Source organism: Symphalangus syndactylus, chromosome 15 (assembly GCF_028878055.3).
Source record: "Symphalangus syndactylus isolate Jambi chromosome 15, NHGRI_mSymSyn1-v2.1_pri, whole genome shotgun sequence".
NCBI lineage: Eukaryota > Metazoa > Chordata > Mammalia > Primates > Hylobatidae > Symphalangus > Symphalangus syndactylus.
The window spans coordinates 21,881,926-21,903,062 of NC_072437.2; the positions used below are offsets into that span (position 1 = coordinate 21,881,926).

General features: G+C 40.5%; 1 protein-coding gene across 10 annotated transcripts in view; it reads left to right on the forward strand.

The window, feature by feature from the left end:
- The window catches only part of DOCK9 (dedicator of cytokinesis 9), a 296,690-nt gene that overhangs the window by 187,194 nt on the left and 88,359 nt on the right, over window positions 1-21,137 (forward strand). For all 10 annotated transcript variants that reach the window (XM_055244502.2, XM_055244500.2, XM_055244508.2 and 7 more), the window contains exons 14-27: window positions 2,386-2,468; window positions 3,034-3,156; window positions 11,888-11,967; window positions 12,048-12,235; window positions 12,370-12,435; window positions 13,945-14,037; window positions 14,731-14,854; window positions 15,463-15,584; window positions 16,655-16,741; window positions 17,418-17,507; window positions 18,537-18,652; window positions 18,917-18,986; window positions 19,867-19,992; window positions 20,576-20,647. In XM_055244502.2, the coding sequence (XP_055100477.2) occupies window positions 2,386-2,468; window positions 3,034-3,156; window positions 11,888-11,967; window positions 12,048-12,235; window positions 12,370-12,435; window positions 13,945-14,037; window positions 14,731-14,854; window positions 15,463-15,584; window positions 16,655-16,741; window positions 17,418-17,507; window positions 18,537-18,652; window positions 18,917-18,986; window positions 19,867-19,992; window positions 20,576-20,647 (1,440 nt within the window). The remainder of the gene's footprint in view (window positions 1-2,385; window positions 2,469-3,033; window positions 3,157-11,887; window positions 11,968-12,047; window positions 12,236-12,369; window positions 12,436-13,944; window positions 14,038-14,730; window positions 14,855-15,462; window positions 15,585-16,654; window positions 16,742-17,417; window positions 17,508-18,536; window positions 18,653-18,916; window positions 18,987-19,866; window positions 19,993-20,575; window positions 20,648-21,137) is intronic.

Sequence of the window (21,137 nt, forward strand, 5' to 3'; positions counted from 1 at the left end):
GGACGAGAAGCTCTTTTAGCTCTTTTATGTTTTGATCAATAATCAATGAAGGCCCAAGATAAGATCTCCGCCCCGACCGTGTATGCAACACATTTCCAAGGCCCATCCACAGCAACTTTGTTACTTCTGCCTGCCGCATGCATGGTTTGAAATTTGGCAGCTCATGTTGGTGTAAAAATCACATATCACTGTAGGCTAAACTTACCTCTGCACACTCCTTCATGTCCACTGAGCATCTGCTGAAGTCTGCTTTTTCTTCATTATTTATGTTATGTAAAGATCATCCATGTGTACATTATTCATGCATTTACTTTCCTGCCACCTCCAAAGCATTCAATTAAAGCAGGAATTAAGGCTCAACCATCTTACTTTAGCATAGTTTTGGCAGAGATATTACAGTGAGATGATTTTTTTCTGTCTGTCAAAGTTGTTTCTTCATGTTTTCCAAGATGGTCTAGAACATCATTTAGAGTAAATTTTCATTTTGGAGGAAATTTTTAAGTCTCTGAGGTATCTCCTGTGAATAGATGTTTTAAAAGGAAAGAGAAAGGGAAAAAAGCCCAAAGGGAAAAAATAAATTTCTTACTCTGACTTTCACACATACTGTGTTCTATTTGCACCCTTCATATGTCTGAGAGCTAAGTCCTCATTCACTGCAGAAAAGGCTTATTGATGTTTTATGTTTTAGCTTTAAATTTTATGAAATTACTTCATTTTACTCCACAACATATTCATCAGTGTTAGAACCAAAAAATCTTGAACCTGAAAATGTTTTTTTTTTTTTTTTTTTTTTTTTTTTTTTGAGATGGAGTCTCACTCTGTCACCCAGGCTGGAGTGCAGTGGCGCGATCTCGGCTCACTGCAAGCTCCGCCTCCCAGGTTCACGCCATTCTCCTGCCTCAGCCTCTCCGAGTAGCTGGGACTACAGGCGCCCGCCACCACGCCCGGCTAATTTTTTTGTATTTTTAGTAGAGACGGGGTTTCACCGTGGTCTGAAAATGTTTTAAGTAAATTGACCTTGCAGCTAGGTAGACCATTGTACCCTATGACTCATATACCTAAGACCCCACTAAGTCGCCCCACCCAGGGAGGCAAGAACATACCTCACTGGAGAAGGGGGGAGGTCCTAGATGATTCCCTGACATCTCTTCCAGTTAGGATGTATTTTCCAAGTTACTCATGAAGGCAGAATTTCCTACAGCATGATCATGGTAGGATTATAAAGTTTTGCAACTGGAAAGGATCATGAAAAGTATAGCCTAGCCCCCATTTTCGAGTGTGGATAGTGGAGCCCAGAGAGGTTTGATGGCCTACAGAGTCATACAGCTGGATTCAGTGTGACTTAGAGACAGACAGCTTTGTCATCTAGATCCTTCTAGATCCTCCTTTGGCTGATGGTACACACAGATCACCGGAGGTCTTGTCAGAATGCATGTTCTGATCCAGGAGGGTTGGGGCAAGACCTGAGACTCTGCATTTCTACAGTGATGCTGATGCTATAGCACACTTTGGTTTTGGAGTACATTTCCCAAAATTGTTTTGACTTTGATATACTTATGTAAAAGACCCTTCAGTAAAAAAAAATAAAAATAAAAAATTAAGTAATGTGAAAGATCCTTCACTATGACTCTGAGACAATCAAACTTTGCATTGATGACAAAGCACTATCATAGTACAGACAAATTTGGAAAAATTAAGCATTATCTTTTTTGGCAATAGGGGTATAGATGATTAATAATAGGCCTGCCTTAGGCTAAAAGCAAATAAGCTTCATTGTACACTATGAATTAATCAGTCAATCAACAACAAACCAAAATTGATCATTAGGAAGTAGAAATAGCAGTAATTTATATTTAGAAAGCAAGAATATAGCATTGAGAACTCCGGCCTAACTAAAGTCAGTATCTTAATATCTTATCCCTTATATTGTGGGAATCAGCATAAGCTAGTGCACATTAGGAGCTGCGAAAGCTTATTTTAATTAGTGTTCTCTTTTAAATCCTAATAATGTGATATATTTTGGTATGGATACCAAATAGTAATTATTAATAACTCCGTAGACTTATAATAAGTGGTATTTAGTCATAAAGATGTATGAAAACCTCTGAAACGACATGTTTGTTGCCCATAAAGACCAAAGAAGAGACATGAATTTTGGAAAGTCGTCGTTGTGTATTCTTTGAGAATCACTGCTAGAGAATGCCTTAAATAAAGTACTCTGCACAGAATGTGAATCCAGCCATATTCATTACTGTATGATGTGCTTTTCTATGCATCTGATGCTATGGTAAGGGCTTATTTAGTGAGCATGTAAGGATGGCTCTTGAGGTCACAGTTCTTTCAGTGAGATACAGTATCTCATAGCTTTATTCTCATGTCTTCAAGGTGGCCCAGAAGGTGCTGAAGAATGCCAAGCAGGCATGCCAAAGACTAGGACAGTATAGAATGCCATTTGCTTGGGCAGCAAGGTAAGGAACACCTTTTATACCTTTTAAATCAATATAGATAGATACATGGATGGGTCAATAGGCCTATTCTGTTTGTTGTTCAGAGACAGAGGATTTGAATGTGTAAAACAGAAATACATAAGGCCAAATTTTGAAAAACATCATTTAGTAGAGTCACCGAGAGGAAAGACACTGTCTGGAGAGGTGCTACCTGGAATTGGCAGGGTGCACAGGAGTGTTAGCTGCAGAGCTGGGATTGTAGGACCCAACCACATGCCTCCAGCTGGAAGTCAGGGCATTCCAGTGAGGCCTGGGGTGATCTTTATCTCTTGACTCTACTTGTTAAGCATTTGACTTGTGTATGTTGTTTCCTAAGCACAAGCCATTGGCTGGAACTGTTTTCTATGTAAATTGATTTAGTTGTCCTCATCCCCATAGATGTTTTCCATGTTTTTAGATAATGAGATTTCTGTTGGCTATAGCCAATGGAATAATAATTAGACTTCTCATAGAAACTAGATTTAAATAATGAATTGATTTTGGTGTTTTGGAAACCCAGTTTAGAAATGTTGCTTTGCCATTTCAGGACATTGTTTAAGGATGCATCTGGAAATCTTGACAAAAATGCCAGATTTTCTGCCATCTACAGGCAAGACAGCAATAAGCTATCCAATGATGACATGCTCAAGTTACTTGCAGACTTTCGGAAGTGAGTTTCAAGGTCTTATTTCCACACCTGAAAGACAGATGCTGTGTAGTGGGGAGGGAGGAACAGGGGAGCAGTCACTTACATTGCTCGATTTAGACATCAGAGGGGATGGCAAATGAGCGTGGAGCATTTCCTCAAACCCTTGAGAAGAAAGATGGGGTGAAAATCAGATGAATAACCAGTTAATTTGAATTCTGTAGGGGATGTTTTGGGTGATGCTGTGAAGGGTGGGTTGGGTAGGGATGAGCCTATGGTGGGGAGGAAACACTTGAGGAACCTTGTCAAGAGGTGAGGAAGGACTCAGCAAAGCCACTGCAAGTGCAAACAGGAAGATGGGGACAAATTCAAGTCATGTCAAAGAGATACGATCACTGGGTCTTGGCTTCCTGATTGGGTGTTGGGGTGGTAATAGTCTAAGATAAATAACTTGCAAGGTTTCTAACTTGGAAGTTTCTAGCACCAGTTGTTGCTTAGCTTGTGGCAGCATTGCTCTACTCTGCCTCTGGCCTCAAGTGGTCCTCTTCCTGTGTGTCTCTGTCTAAATTCCCTTCTTAGAACACTAGTGATAAAGGATCAGGGCCAAGCCTAGTGACCTCATCTTAACTAATTGCATCTGCAGAGCCCCTGTTTCCAAACAGGTCACATTCATAGGTACAAAGGGTTAGGACTTCACCATGCTTTTGGAGGACACAATTCAACCCATAACAATGAGGCAAAGAGGGAGCAAGGAGTGTGTGCAACATCACAGGTGTGCAGCTTCCCCAAGTCAGTCTCACCCAAGGGTCTGTGCTCTTAACCTCTATGCTGTTTTGCTGCTACAACCTAAAGAGTTCACTTCTGAACCTTTGAAACTGATTTTCTTTGCTAGGGAGATGGGTCTTAGAATTTTTCTGGGGAAATTCTGGGAATGTGAAAGAGCTGAGGGCGCTAGAAAATATGAAGTGAAAAGAATAGCTGAGAGCCAAATGCTAACTATTCTATGCCAAAGGTATCCTTTTTTTTTGTGCATATCAAAATAACAATCTTATCAGTTTGTCTAGAACTCAAGAATGGCTGTTTAGCTTTCTTTAACCTCATTTTACCTTTTTCTTATCTGTCTTCAGTAGTAGGAATAGAAAAGATATGAGTCATAGAAACAGGCTCAGTAAGTTCTGAAAACACAGAGATGTGTTCCTAATCAGAATCCAATCACGTCCACGTCAGCAGGCGGCTTCAGCCTTCACAGCGACGTGAAATTCCTTGTCAAGAGGCTCAAAAAGGTAGAAAGGATTCTCAAGGTCTCTTTCAGTTATGTGATTATACAGTTTTTGACTGTCTTGATGTTTCCCCTGTTTGGAGCTTTAATGAGAAGTGCAACCTCAGTTTTGCTAACATGAAGCTAATCTTACCTGGACAGATAAGGTTAGCCTGTTCAGCGAAGCAGAGTGCATGTCCGCTGGGCTGATTTGGAATGAACTTTTCACAGCTCACGTAGGAAATTGGAGAAAGGGGAGAGGAGGATGCTGGTGAAGGATGAGGCCTGGTGGGTTAGCCTTCCAGGGTTCTTGAACCGTACAGGTGCCCCAAATTCCCAGTCACTATCTGACAGTTTTATGACCTGGTAAGGACACAGGTCTTGGCCAGGGAGTGCCCCTGGATCCCTATGAATCTGTTATTCATGAAAGACTAAATGAAAGAATAGTACCTTATTTTTCCTTTTAAATCATAGAGGTTCTTTAGTTTACAAACATAATACATATTCATTTTAGAAATTTTGAGAAACACAGAAGAATAAAACGATGAAAAAAGGTTTACTACTAGTTTTAACCTTCGTGGTGAACTTTTGGGGAACTTTTTTTTTTTTTTTTTTTGAGATGGAGTTTCACTCTGTCCCTCAGGCTGGAGTACAGTAGCACAATTTCAGCTCACTGCAACTCCCACCTCCCGAGTTCAAGCGATTCTCCTGCCTCAGCCTCCCGAGTAGCTGGGACTACAGGCGCCCACCACCACGCCTGGCTAATTTTTGTATTTTTAGTATGGGGTTGCGGTGGGGGTTTCACCATATTGGCCAGGCTGGTCTCGAACTGCTGACCTTGTGATCTACCTGCCTCGGCCTCCCAAAGTGTTGGGATTACAGGCGTGAACCACCGCACCTAGCCTGGGGGGATCATTTTTTTTTTACATTTTATTTCTTTACATTTTATTTTAGTTTATCTTATGTAGCGATGATCATACTAAAAATATAATATTTCCCTGCACAACTCAAAGTATTTTCTGAAAGTGTTATATATACATTTTTATAGACATCATCTTTAATGCATAAATATTATAATAGTCCATTGAGATAGACCATAGATTATTTAACCCTTCACCCATTTTTTGACTTTTTTTTTTTTTTTTTTCCGAGATGGAGTCTTGCTCTGTTGCCAGGCTGGAGTGCAGTGGCACCATCTCAGCTCACTGCAACCTCCACCTCCCGGCTTCAAGCAATTCTCCTGCCTCAGCCTCCCAAGTAGCTGGGACTACAGGTGCACGCCACCACGCCTGGCTAATTTTTTTTTTTTTTTGTATTTTAGTAGAGATGGGGTTTCACCATGTTGCCCAGGCTGGTCTCGAACTCCTGACCTCAGGCAATCTTCCTGCCTCAGTCTCCCAAAGTGCTAGGATTACAGGTGTGAGCCACCACACCCAGCCATTTTTTGACTTTTAATGTGTTTCTGATTTTTCAGAATTACACCTATAAGCCACAGTTAGAATATTTAAAAAATCTTCTCTATTGGTAGTGGGTAATATATTATCATATAGTAATTATTGTCATTTTTTTAGTTTCAAGAAAATTTCATTCTTACTAATTTTTTCAAAAACCAGTCACCTTTAGTTGGATAGATTTCAGTATTTTCTGTCACTCAACTGCCATGCAACTCTTAATAACCATGAGGTAGGTCTGTGTGTACTTAGGAAAGTGAATACACTACATTATTAAGGAAGAAAAAATATATCTGTGTTACTATATTTTTTGAAGAAAGTATCTTATGTATTTCTTTTGTATGTAAATGAAGAAATGGATAAGCAAGTAGCTACCTAGATGGAAAGATAGGCATAAAAATAGCTATTTAGGATATATGCCAAATAATCATGGTTATCTCTGAGGAATGGGTTGATAGCTGATATTTCACCTTCCACTTTTAGCATTCTGTCATTTTTGTATGAACTTTGAAAAAACTAACACTTTTATATTCAGACAGAACAAACAATGAAGTTTTTTATATGTGATGGAGGTTGGAACCCTGTCTCAGAAGTTACTTCCTAGGCTGGTTAGCTTGAGACTTCCCCACAGTGGTGGCTCCTCAGGGGCAGCCCCAGCGCACAGTCCTGTCTTCAGTGGAGGCTGGGGAGTGGGGCTTCATATGGTCACTAATCTGAAAGCGATGGGGGCAGAAAGCCTGTGGCCAGGCAGCAAAGAGCCCAGGGAAAGCCAAGTGTGGGTTCTCTTCTGCACACCACTTCTTCATGCGTGTCCTCAGCAGGAGGGCATTGGTGTAAAGAGTTGCTCCAGGTGACCAATTAGAGAGCCAGAAACCTGAAAACAGGGATCCGATGGTGACAGCGTAGAAGATGCAGCAGGATAAGTGAGGCCATGCTCCTCAATAAGTATCCAAAGAAACTTTGGTGCCCACTCCCTGCATTCTTCACAACACAGTTAGGGGAAGTGGAGGATTCCTTTTTCATTTTTAAAAAAACTTTGCATTGCTGTTTTTCTTTCCTCTTTATATTTTACAGGAAATAATCTCATGTCAGTGGCCTGGGCACCAGCCTCGATCCAGAGCTATTGTTTCTACCCCCATGGTTGTCTCAAAATGTTATTTAATAATGCATGAGAAAAATTTCTTCACGCTGTCTCAGTCTTTACAAAACAGCTGCCAAAGCTCATAAGCCACTTTCCTTTTTCCCTTGCAATAATTACCCAGGGATATGTTCCAAGATTTAGTAAGAAAGCGATTCTGTCAGGTGGATGATATTGCTGACATTTTATAAGAAGAGAGACTTGGTACTTTCTATTTGATTTGTTCATGGTGGTATCTCATGGATAAGATGGTATCTCATCTTTTCTAACTTCTGCAGGAAATGCGAAGGCATGAAGGCAAAGTATAAAAATTGAACGTTTTCTTTAAAATGTAGACCTTTTTAATGGTACTACGTTGGACAGTTTAGGTAATAATACTACTAAGGTTTTTGCATATGCAACTTAATGTATCTATGTTTATTTGTACACTCATCTTCTTTGCATCCAAGTTTTACAGTCTTACCCCTATTTTGCTCTGGTTACCCTGCACTCAAGCCAGGTAGGGCTGCTTGACTTTCTCTAAACCCACTGTGCACTTCCCTCTGCCATGCTTTTCTCTCTGCCCAAATTGTGTCCCCTTCCTGCCTCATCAAGCAGCACATAAATCACAAACACATACAGCATACACACTTCCCCTTTTCCTTTGTCTCTCTCAGGGAACTCTACTCATCTTTAAAAGCCCAATCTGTGGCTCACTTCTGTGCTGGGAATCCTGGAGGTGGTTACTTGGCTTCTCTGCCTGAGCCGCCTCCTCTTTTTAAGGGTGGATAATAGCCCCTGCCCACTAGAACCATGGTGGGGAATAAATGCAAAAGGCATTAAGGTGATTTCTCCCACCGTGAATACTGATCTCATCCCGTGTTCCCTCTCGATAGATCTAGATACTCTGCCTTCCAGTAGAGGTTTGTACATACTCTGTGAAAGTAATTGCCCTCATATGCTGTAAGTAGCTCACAGTGTCTACTGGACTTTTGGCTTCTTGAGGAAAGAAATCATGTCTTGTTTGCATTCCTCCATTCTCCTGAGTACATACATTGCAGCATATCCTAAGTACTTGATAAATGCTCATTGAATTTTCTTCTTAGACATAAACTCAGTGGTTTTTATTTAAACAAAAATATCTCAAATTTCTTTCAATCATATATAGTTTTTTTTTTTTAAGTGATATCAAAGCTTTTAGGGAATATTTCCTTTCACAAAACACAGTTAGAAGATTAAACTCACCACCAATAGCAGTCCAAACATACCTGTATTGCCGGCTAATCATTTTAACGAGCCAATACAGGAAGTCAGGAAGGGAGGACCAGGCTGCAGAAACACTTAGATAAGAACCCCAAATCTGCTGGCATGGGAGGACTGCTAGTTGATGATACCATTCCCGTTTCCTCTGTGAGAGTTGTTGAGTCAGCAGAAATGGATGGGCAGTGGGAAGGGAAAATTTTCCTAAGAGAGAGTTTGAGCCTCACTTCTACATTCACACACGGACAGGAGCAGTTCCCAGAGGCCAGGCATCCTGCAAGTGTCTGTATTGCATGCTTACTTAATTCATGTAATTTTAAGATGAGTTTTCATGTTCAAGGATTATTTTATAAATTTTGCATAGAATATAGGTACTCTTTAGCAAAACAAAGCAAAAAAACCAAAACTATTCTCAGTCATGAAAGAATTCACTTTGTGTAACACGCACACAACCACCACTTTGGAAATGCATAAAAAGGCAGTAAAATCTTTATTGCCTGTGAGTGTTTGATGTCTAATAAACCAGATTCAACAAAAACCATAAACTTTTGAAATGAGTTTGAGATTGGGTTTTTAAAAACTTAAAGCTGGCAAAAAAAAAAAAAAAAAAAACTTTTAAAAGCCCATGTGCTACATAATATGCAACTGAACTCAGAAATGTGCTTGGAAACACATGGAAAGAATGCCTTTACAGAAGCAGCAACTAGAAGTAAAATCTCTCAGCAGAGGGAGGAAATAGATTAAGAAATAACTATAGTTAGGCACAGAAGGACACAATACACTATAGGAAGATTTCTATAGTTTAATTAAAGTGAAGTGAAGATTGTTTAATTAAAATGTGTTGCTTAGAAACATATTTGAATTGTGTTCCACTTCTCTCAAAAATTTATATGTGGAGGATGTTGGAGTGATCTTAAAAATGGTGACAAAGATGCCTGTTCATTCATAGGTGGAAATAATTAGGAGGGGTGAAATCTGTTACCCTTGCATACTTACTTACATTTAAAAGTATAATTTGTAATAAACAGAATATTTCTAACTCAAAGCAGATACAACTTCATAGGTGTCTCTACAATTTTGTGGAGCGCAGTGTCTTGTGATGTGTTGTGGTGTTGAATTCCTCCACTAAAGAGGTGAGCAAGGCACCATATGTCAAGAAAATTGATACCTTCATAAAACCCCCTGTCTGAAGGTTGATGCCCCTGAAGAATTCTATGTGAAGCTGAGAGAGGCTTCAGGAAATGACTGACCCTTGAGGGAAGGCTGCTGCCCCTTCTCCCACCAAAAGAAAAGGATCTTGTGTGTGTGAAGCAGCTCACACCACAGGCACAGGGGCAAACTGCAGGGGAGTGCTTGGATGTACCCGGAGAGCTCTTGGCCAGAAATCTTTTCAACAGAAGGCAGAACATGTGAAAAATCATTGACTTGCCTTCCAGACGGTTACCTCTTTCAGGAACTGTTCATTTAAACTCAGGTGTAAACAGAAGACAAGTGGAAATGAGAGGGAAGGACCCTAGGAGAAAGAGATTTAACAGCTTAGAGCTGGCGATGGGCCACGATGGATCTTCTCAACATCGTCTCTAGTCTTAAGGATGCAGGAATTTAGAAATTTTAGGGAAGTCCTAATTCAGGTGAAAAATATTCCAAGATGTACTGATGAGTGACACGTGAGGCTGCTTAATAGTCAGCAGTCATATCCAAAGAATCTGCAAAATTGTAGGTAGGAACTTTTCAAAAATGGAAACAAAACCAAATGCTGAATCTGCCAGTCCCTGTGCTTTGGTGATCTTTGGCAATGTTCTAAAGGAAATCTGAAACAGGTGGCTTAGGAAGGACTGTGAGGTGGCATTCTGTTTCCTAAGACTAAGTCATATCATGTTGAACTAGTCATCCTAACCGCATTTCTTCTCTCTTTGTAACTGTGCCGCTAAGCTGGTGTAGTAGAGGAGTGCAAAGGCTTCAGCAGAATGTATTTACCACGTGTGGGTGCCGTAGTAGCCTGTGAACAAGTCAGAGAAATGCTGCACACGTGAGTGGGCAGTTGTTCAACTGCTGGAAAAACCAGATGCTAGGGAGGGTGATTAATGAGCTAGTGTCAGTCTGGAAATGGGCCTTCAGAGACTTGGGAAAGAGCCTGTTCTTGGCAATATTCTGTGCAGTATCTTTATCAATGACTTTTATGAGACTATAACATGCTGATTAAATATTTTTATGACATAAAGCTGTTAGGAATATCTAATGCAGTTGATGTTAGAATCTGGATCTAGGAGGACTTTGATAAACTAGAAATAGCTCCAACACAATACGATGAAATTTCAGCAAGACAAAAATTCTCTTCTGAGGTTCAAAAATATAATTATATAAATAAAGGACAAAGAAATAAGCACGTGAAAAAAGATGTAGGAATTTTGGGTGACTGTAAATTTCCTATGAGTCACTAGGATGGTATGGCTACCTAAAAGTAATAGCTTTGGGGCTGTGTTAGTAGACAGGTATATTACTGAAAACCAGACAGGGGCTGTGCACCCAGCTGTGCACCCATACTGGCCAGATTTATGCGGTTCCAGGCTCTGTAATATAAATGGCAGGTTCTTCTGGGACAGAATGACATTGGGGCAGGTGCAAAAGTGCTGAGAATAGAGGGCTTCAGAATGTGTAGTATAGGTGGTTGAAAGATAGAGGAACATCGCTAGACCCCTTGGTGAGTAGAAGTTTCAGGGAGGTGAATTTCACCATGCTATGAGCAAGAGCAGACTAGTATCAAAACCGCAGAGTCAGAAGTCTCATTGTCACTAGGAAGGGTGAGGCAGTAGCAGCACTTGTCAGGAATGTCACAGGGGATTCCTATATTGGATTGAGTCAGAACAAATATTAATACAACAATTTCAGTGAGCTTCGACTGTGTACCCAGCATTGTGCTGGACACTGGAGCCTAAGATGATTTCTAGTTCCTAACGGTGATGATTGTATTTTTTATTGTATTTTTTATTTCAGTAGGTTTTTGGAGAACAGGTGGTGTTTGCTTACATTAATGAGTTCTTTAGTGGTGATTTCTGGGATTTTGGTGCACCCATCACCCGAGCAGTGTACACTGTACCCAATGTGTAGTGTTTTATCCCTCACCCCACTCCCACCCTTTCCCCCAAGTCGCCAAAGTTCATTCTATCATACTGCTGCCTTTGCATCCTCATAGCTTAGCTCCCCCAAATGGTGACGATTCTCAATGAGCCAAATATTTATGGTGAGGCTGGAGTGGTTCAGGAACACTTGAGCTATAACTGTTTTGCTGATATTCTTTATCTAGACCTGTATTGTGCAGTGCGCAGCCACTAGCCATGTGTGGCTGTCCTGTGAAATACAGGACGTCTGAATTGAGATGTGCTTTAAGTATAAAACCGGTAATACATATCTGGTTTTAAAGACTTAGAGTGCACATTTTTTATACTGGTTAAATACTGACATGGTAATATCTTGGACCTATTGGGTTGAATGAAGTATATTATTAAAATTAATGTTACCAGTTCCTGTTTGCTGTTTTTCATGAGGCTACTAGAATGTTTAAAATTGTCTTTATGGTTTACTTTATGTTTCTCTTGGAAGTGCTGCTCTAGAGTGTCGGTTTTAGAGTTAACTTATAAATGTTTGATTTTTCTCTTCTTTTGTTTGCAGACCTGAGAAGATGGCTAAGCTCCCAGTGATTTTAGGCAATCTAGACATTACAATTGATAATGTTTCCTCAGACTTCCCTAGTAAGTGTCAGTTCTACATAATAGAATTTTTGTTAGTTTGGGTTTTACTTCAGTTTGAGTTATTTTGAATATCTTTGCAGATTATGTTAATTCATCATACATTCCCACAAAACAATTTGAAACCTGCAGTAAAACTCCCATCACGTTTGAAGTGGAGGAATTTGTGCCCTGCATACCAAAACACACTCAGCCTTACACCATCTACACCAATCACCTTTACGTTTATCCTAAGTACTTGAAATATGACAGTCAGAAGTCTTTTGCCAAGGTGAGTGTGAAGATGGCGGTTTCATTCTTGATGTCAAACCCTCCCTTTAGATTCAGCTTCCCATGTTCTTTTATAAATGCTTACATAGTCTGACTTTGTTGTTTTTTCTTACTCTGTTTTGTTTATTGCTACAGGCTAGAAATATTGCGATTTGCATTGAATTCAAAGATTCAGATGAGGAAGACTCTCAGCCCCTTAAGGTTTGTTTTTTTTTTAACGTATGTTCACCTACATATTCTGATTTTTCCGTTTTCAAAATGCACTTTCATGATACTGTACAACTAAAACAATTTAGCACATTTTAATTGACACAAATCAAAAATATATAACGTTACAATATATAAACATATATGCTGAATCTTATCAAATATGGAATATTTAGGTTCTTGCTCCTAATTGACTGTTTTTTATTCTCTTTAAGGATGAAAGTTTCTTATACACACTCAATTCAGCAAACACTTACTGTCCATCTACTATGAGCCAAGTGCTCATACTGTGGGTGCTAAGAATTATGATATGAATAATGTTGATAATAGAAATAATAACTGATCAACAATCGATAATCTTTATTAAATGTTTACTACAGTATAGTAATAATAATAGCAGTAGATTATAGGTAACTTTTATTGAAAGCTGTTTGTACTCCAGGCACTGCTCTAGTGTGTGTTTAACTCTTTTGGTTTTCAATAGTCTTTTGAGTTAAGTATTATTATTATCCTTTTTTTTTTTTTTTTTTTTGAGATGGAGTGTCGCTCTGTTGCCCAGGCTGGAGTGCAGTGGTGCGATCTCGGCTCACTGCAAGCTCTGCCTCTGGGGTTCATGCCATTCTCCTGCCTCAGCCTCCCGAGTAGCTGGGACTACAGGTGCCCACCACCACACCCCGCTAATTTTTTGTATTTTTTTAGTAGAGATGGGGTTTCACTGTGTTAGCCAGGATGGTCTTGATCTCCTGATCGCGTGATCTGCCCACCTTGGCCTCCCAAAATGCTGGGATTACAGGCGTGAGCCACCGCACCCGGCCTATTATCCATATTTTTTAGGTGAGGGGAGTAGTGCAGAATTTATTGCCTAAGGTAAAACATTAGTGGAACCAAGATTCAAACCCAGGCAGTCTGGCTCCATAACCCAAGTTGTTTTACTGTGACTATGTTAAAGTGACTTCCTAAGAGGAGAAGGAGACAACGATGCAAAAAAAATATATATATATATAATATAGTATCTGTCCTCAAGAAATTCAGTCAAGTGGGAAAAACAGTCGTGGAGAAAAAGATCTTGGTGGACAGATGGTACGAAATGGAGTTTTGGACAAAACTGAAAATTAATACAGAAAAATGCTGAGGGGACACATGGAAGGAGTTGACAATTTCTTGAAGAATGCTTGAGCGTTTTCTTGATGCGTGCAGAAGCGAAGGTTATTTGGACAGAAGAATTGCATAAGAAAAGGCATGGAAATGTGAAAGGGAACAGTGAGCAAGGTATCATCCAGGGCTGTGACCTGGAAGGGCAGGAAGGGGAGCAGGCAGATGGGCTTCGAGGCAAGCTAGAAGGTGGGCAGGACCCAGCAGTCCGGGGCTCACAGGCCTGGGGTCCATCAGAGGTGGCGATGCTAAGTCTATGCCATAGGAATGCCTCCTCCTTTACGATATATCCGAGTTTAATTTCTTACTTAATCGAACCCTGATGTTTCCCTTTGGTAACTCTTATTTTAGTGCATTTATGGCAGACCTGGTGGGCCAGTGTTCACAAGAAGCGCCTTTGCTGCAGTTTTACACCATCACCAAAACCCAGAATTTTATGATGAGGTAAGTGATGTTTTCAAGGGAAAACCCAGTTTGACCAGTTTTAAGGGAAACTTTCATGTATTTGCCTGGTAAAGCAAAATTCAAGAGAAGCTGCATATTACACTGAAATTACAGAGCTAGAACTGCATTTTGAAGTATTTCTTTTATATATTTTCTTCTGATTGTAAATGTAACATTTTCATTATTAAAAGAAATAGAAACTTGGATAATGCAGATAATACAGAAAAGAAAAAGTCATAATCCCATTGTCACTACCACAATTAATATTCTGGTATATTTCCTATCAAATTCATACTTTTGTTACATTTGTTGGACCTTTCTTATCATTGGGTTTGCTTACATAAAATTATAATATAATTCATTGAAACCACTGTATGCATGCTACTTGGGAATGTTCTATCCTGGTTCTTCATAATGCCTTGGCTGTGGTAACTTAGCGTAGTAGTTACTGTCACGTGTTTTCCATTTCTTCCTAGAAATACCATCAACTCTCTTCCTGTTTCTGAGTGGTGAATTCAGGATTCATTTCTCGCTTGGCACAATTTATAGTCTCAGTATCTTTGAGTGCAAATGTTAATATCCGCTCGGAGAACAAGTGCACGTTTATGCGCTGGGTAACACATAGTGTCTCTGCTTCCACTGAGAATTTCTGTGTTTTTAGAATATTCAGTTGTTATTTTGTCTTCCTTGCAGATTAAAATAGAGTTGCCCACTCAGCTGCATGAAAAGCACCACCTGTTGCTCACATTCTTCCATGTCAGCTGTGACAACTCAAGTAAAGGAAGCACGAAGAAGAGGGATGTCGTTGAAACCCAAGGTTGGGGGGGCTCACCATTCCTTTGATTTTAAATAATTGAAACATTAGGTTCTTAAATTGTATTAAGATTCTGAATTTCCATCTTTCTGCAAAGGGATCTTTAGATGAATTTTATAGGTAACGGATATGTAGCATGTCTGGGTTGCATATGTAATTTTTTTTTTTTTAAATTTTTGAGCTCAAGCTGTCCTCCCACCTCAGCCTCCTGAATAGCTGGGACTACAGGCACGCACCACACCCCCTGGCTAATTTTTGTATTTTTTTGTAGAGACGGGATTTCGCCATGTTGCCCAGGCTGGTTTCGAACTCGTGAGCTCAAGCAATCTGCCCACCTCTGCCTCCCAAAATGCTGGGATTACAGGTGTGAGCCACCATGCCCAGCCTGCATATGTAAATTTTTATAAAAGAAGATTGTAGAATTCTAACCCCAAAGAGGCCTAAGTACATTGTAGACAATGTTCTGCAGAGATTACATTTAGGGCATTTTAAATTTCTTACTCTAATTGATAGGAAAAGTTCTTAAAAATCAGACAGTTTTACATTGGCTTGCTTTCATAAATTTTCATACACTCACAGTGTTCTGTTGTTGTCGTTGTTGTTTTCAATAGTTGGCTATTCCTGGCTTCCCCTCCTGAAAGACGGAAGGGTGGTAACGAGCGAGCAGCACGTCCCGGTCTCGGCGAACCTTCCTTCAGGCTACCTTGGCTACCAGGAGCTTGGGATGGGCAGGGTATGTCACATTTTAAGATTGGTTCATCCCAATTTCTTCAGAAAACATTAAAGAACAACTAAAACAACAATAACACACAAAAAGCAAACAGTATTTTTGCTCCTCCACCATTTTGATGTTAGTTATTCATTTTCAAGTAAACTTTGGCCAATTGAAGACAGTGCTGTTAGCAGTTACCTCAATGTCAGAATTACAGTTTGGTCATTTTGTAAGCCCTGTACTAGTGGAGTCTCAGCAGGAAAATAGAGACTTGGAAATTTGGGATAAGGTCTGTCTCTGCCGACTGGCCATGCTCAAATAAAGATGAGTTCTTAGGGTCATGCAGACTATTAGGAATTTTCCTCCAGCTTAAAGTAAGTCAAGTACGCCAAATCTCTCACCCACATGGTTGCACATTCTGAAACCTTTCTGATTCTTGAAAGCCTAATTTTCCCCAGATTTCTTCAATTGCTTTGTTGGTTTTGCATTCTTTTTAGCCATCTTAAATTTTATGGACTGCGGCTTTATAACATGCTCAAATAAAGCCTGTTCTTTTTATGTTTGTCTGCATTTAAATGATGCCAAATTTGAGTTCATATTATAGACAAATAGTTAAATTTTCCCAAAGAAGAATAAATTGTATAATTGAGCATGACAGAAAAATGGAGGTTTCAAAAGTTGAAATTAGTGTGAGCAGACGATTGACCCTTTGCCTGTGCCAGGCCTGCGTATTATGCTGTTTGCTTTATCTGGCACCTTTTACTGTCTTCAGAATCCTGAGCTCAGGTTGGGTTCAGATGCTGGTATAATAGGATTCTTTCCCTCTCAAATGAACAATAACTCACACAGCTGCAAAGAAACAGAAAAGATAACTTAGAAAATCCAGTAATAAAAGCATTGTACTTTGGGGGAAGAAAGGGGGCAGAAATGTGTATCAGCTGCATTCCTGCTGTGGGCCCGGCACAGTTGCCAAGTCACTAAAGTTCTCTGGGCCCTCTTTCAGTCCCTCATCATTACCCTCGTTGATAATCATGTTAGAGCCAAAATAACTAATCTGTAGGAATATTGTTTCTTCCATATTTTTTTTTTAGCATTATGGTCCGGAAATTAAATGGGTAGATGGAGGCAAGCCACTGCTGAAAATTTCCACTCATCTGGTTTCCACAGTGTATACTCAGGTACGTGCTCCTTCAACAAAATTAGCAGTAGCTGCTCTGTGACAAAGTTTGCACCATTTTGCAAGAAGAAAAAAATCCTAATGTGTTATATTACTATATTCTTACTCTATAGATCTTTTTCTAAAGAAAGAAAGTACAACCAAAGTGCTCATATGTATTCATATAAATGACTGGTACAAGCATCATTTTGCAACAGATTTCCTCTTTCGTTGGAGGATCTTCTTGATGTTATTATTTGTATATGATCAATTTTTAGTCTTAATAAGATGAGGCTGGGCGCGGTGGCTCACACCTGTAATGCTAGCATTGTGGGAGGCCAAGGTGGGCAGATCACTTGAGCCCAGGGATTTGAGACCAGCCTGGTCAACATGGCAAAACCTTGTCTCTACAAAAATACAAAAATTAGCCAGGCATGGTGATGTGTGCCTGTAGTCCCAGCTACCTAGGAGGCTGGGGTGGGGGGATTGCAAGAGGCTAGGAGGTCAAGGCTGCAGTGAGCCATGGTCATGTCACTGCACCCCAGCCAGGGCGACAGAGCAAGACTCTGTCTCAAAAAAAAAAAAAAAAACAAAAACAACAACAAACAGCAAAAAAGCATGCTGCAAGAAACAAATGCTTCTATTTCCACAGCGTGTATTCTAATAGACTTTCTTCTTTTCCTTTTTCCCTACCTCAGGATCAGCATTTACATAATTTTTTCCAGTACTGTCAGAAAACCGAATCTGGAGCCCAAGCCTTAGGAAACGAACTTGTAAAGTACCTTAAGGTATCACATGGCTTTCTTAGTATCCCCTTTTAAATGAGTTTGGAGTAGGCTGGGTTTTCTCTTTGGTGGTGAGTGTTGTTCTCACCCGTTGAAGCTCTTACCTGGATGTCTCACACCAGTAGCTTCTATGAGGTTTAGATAGTGGTAAGAAGTGGACCTAGGAACGGCACTACTCCTGCCTGTGTCCTAGTCCCATGTATCCTTTGCTCAAGGCAGGATCTCTAAAACATACTGTTTCTCACGCATGGAAAACCCCTCACTTGAGACGGACCTCCCTGGGTACCGAGCACAATGATGGGCACAGAAGCAGCGACTTCAGTCCTCACCCTTAGGGAATTTCTAGTTCATTGTAGGAGATACTGTAAACTTGGTGATTGCATGCTAGGCAGACAAATCAAATAAAGAAATATTGCACAGAACCAGGCCCAGCTTTGTGCAAGGGGTTCCTGGAGTGTCTAAGCAGCAAGAGCCAGGCAGAGTTTGTCTAGGGGAGCTTCATCCAGAACGTGGCTGTGGGGAGCATTTTGGAAAGGGGAAATAGCTAAAAGGGCATGAGACAAAACAAGAAATGTGAGAAATGGGATAGAAATTTGTTTGGTTTAACAAGGAAAACGGATACATATCCACATAAACAGTGAAGTTTTTCTATGTGATTGCTTGCGGCCCCTCCCTCCATCTCAAAGACAGCCGCACAGCATCTCTCTGACCCTGCTTCCTCTGTCCCAGCTCCCTCTGACTCCTCTCCCCTTCTGTCTCCCTCTTCTGGTTTACGGCCCTTTGCAATTCCATGGGCACACCTGGATAATCCCTGTCATAAGGCCTGACTAGCAGCCTTACCTGTGAATATGTGATGTATTCACAGGTGCTGAGGACTAAGACACAGACGCCTCTGGGGACATTCTGCCCACCACAGCCTTCCCTTTGTTTTAGAGGGAGTTCTTCCATCCTTATTTGGAACACAGTGGAAATTACTTTAGGCTGGTTTACTTTTAGAAGGATAACATGAACTGTGCCATTCTGTGTCTGTAGAGTCTGCATGCGATGGAAGGCCACGTGATGATCGCCTTCTTGCCCACTATCCTAAACCAGCTGTTCCGAGTCCTCACCAGAGCCACACAGGAAGAAGTCGCAGTTAATGTGACTCGGTAAGGGAGGTGGATGGATGCTCTTCCTCACTTCTAGTCTGTCCACATCTGGAGCACAGTCATGCATAGCTGGGATGCTACGGTGTGCTGAACATTATATTTAAGAAATGTCTTTGATCCCATATGTAAGGACCCCATCTAATTCCTTGTCTCCTTGTTTCCTAAGTGCTGATAGCATCATCATTGTTCTACTACTGCTGTGATAATAATGAAATGTTTCGATTTTTACATATTCATTGCTTTATTCACTCCTGTGGTGTGTAGGGTCATTATTCATGTGGTTGCCCAGTGCCATGAGGAAGGATTGGAGAGCCACTTGAGGTCATATGTTAAGGTACGTAAAACACACTGTTCTGATCACTTACATCTGTGGCTCTCCAATTTTCCTTCTAAGGACTTATTTTTTTACAAGCCTGGTTATTTGAGGATGTGCTTGTAACGTATGCTTTCTCTTCTATTCCTCATAGCCAATGCTTGTACCTGAATAGGGGAGGTACAAAGAGGGGCAGCCATTCACTAATTTACTTAATTCCATTCCTTCAATTACATTTCTTTTAATGGGTTTTCCAAATAATATGACTCAATGTGGAAGTTTAAAGAAGAATTTTAAGTTGTTCTTGGCTAGGCCTCTGCTAACGTTAGTTGTCTTCCTTTTTTTTTTCTTTCCATCTATAATTTCCAGCAAAACTGCTTCTCCCAGATAAGAAGGTTAGCTCTGGCTACAGTCAAATTAGATGACTCTGTGGGATAGCAAGAGGTGTTGTTAGGATAAACATCAACAAGTTATTTATTTATATACAACATCCAGTAAGTAGAGTGGCAGTTACTATTCTAAACAGATGCACATATTCTGTTTAGTATTAAATACCTTTGTAAATTACAACTATGTGATAATTTAAAAAGTAAAGTTGTGGTCCTTTAGGGTATCAGTTATACATCGTTGTGCCACATTCCTTGAAGCTCCTGGCACAGGTGAAGTTACGGGCTGGCTGGTCACTGATTTGACCGGGTCGGATGACTCATATTTTCTTGAAGACATCCTGGACTCCTTTTTATCACATGACACTCACCCTTCCCATCTTTGTATCCACACCTTCCTCTCCCACAAATGAGACTGTAGCTCAGTCCCTGATCATCATTCTTGGGAGTCTCTCAAGCTTTCAGCCCACGTTGGAGAGCCAGTGCATTAAAGTCTCTTTCCCTTTTCTTCAAAGTACGCGTATAAGGCTGAGCCATATGTTGCCTCTGAATACAAGACAGTGCATGAAGAACTGACGAAATCCATGACCACGATTCTCAAGCCTTCCGCCGATTTCCTCACCAGCAACAAACTACTGAAGGTATGTCAGGAGAGTCAGTGTGGCTTTGATTGAAACTTATTAACAGGAATTCACTCCACAGCCTGATCAACACAGCCTTTCTGAGTGCTCTTAGAGACAACACTACCCCCTAAAAAGGAGTAGTGTTCTCTGATACCAACTTTTCTAATTGTGTCTTGAGAGAAGAGCTGCAAAGCGTCACTGTGTTCAGTGTTTCATTGGCTCCTGAGGATTAATAGTCATTATGTTCAAATCAGTGATGAAGGTCAATGACTTAGAGATTCTAAAGACAAGTGTCACCAAGCAGAGGTCAGTGAAGGGGAAAGACTACACCCGTAACCCCGCAGAGTCTCGTGCTGGTTGTGCCATGCCGAGCACAGGCGTCCAGTTTCCCGGCAGGATGCAGCTCTTTGTTGCTGAACTTGTGCAAGCAGAGGACATCTGCCGTTCACCTCTTGGCTCTGATCGTAATGTACCAAGAGGTGCAGCCGTGTTTTAGGGTCACACCTGCTTTATGTCAATAATATTGTCAGCCTGAGAGAGTTCATGTCTTACCTACCAGTTTGTTGTTTTTCTTACTGGGTCCTGTTCTTTTTTCTTTTAGTACTCATGGTTTTTCTTTGATGTACTGATCAAATCCATGGCCCAGCATTTGATAGAGAACTCCAAAGTTAAGGTATGTTACTTCAAGTGGAAGCTTGTGTTCTTAGGGGAAAATAAATCTCTCATTGGTTTACAGCGAACGTTTCTTCATGCTTTCTCTGTGCCAGTTACAGGACTGTTCTAAGTGCTTTACAAGTAATAAATCATTTTAGCTTCGTAACAACACTTTAAGGGAAGTACTGTTCTTACCTATTTTATAGATGGGGAAACTGAGGCCAGCATGCTTGAGTTACTTGCTCAAGGTCATGCTACCAGTGAGTGGAGCGGCCAGGTTTTGAGTCCAATCTGGCCCCAAAGGCTGTATTCCTGAATCACTTGGTTATTAACCCAAAGAAAAATATGTCTTTTCCTTTGACTAGCTTAGATATCTTCACGTTTGTTGAAATGGAAATTGCGGTTTCAGCATAAATTTTAAGTGTTACCCATCATTTATTAAGTGTCTTGACCATCATAGACATTTATTCTTAGATGGGAGTATCTCACCAATCTCATGTTCTCCAAAA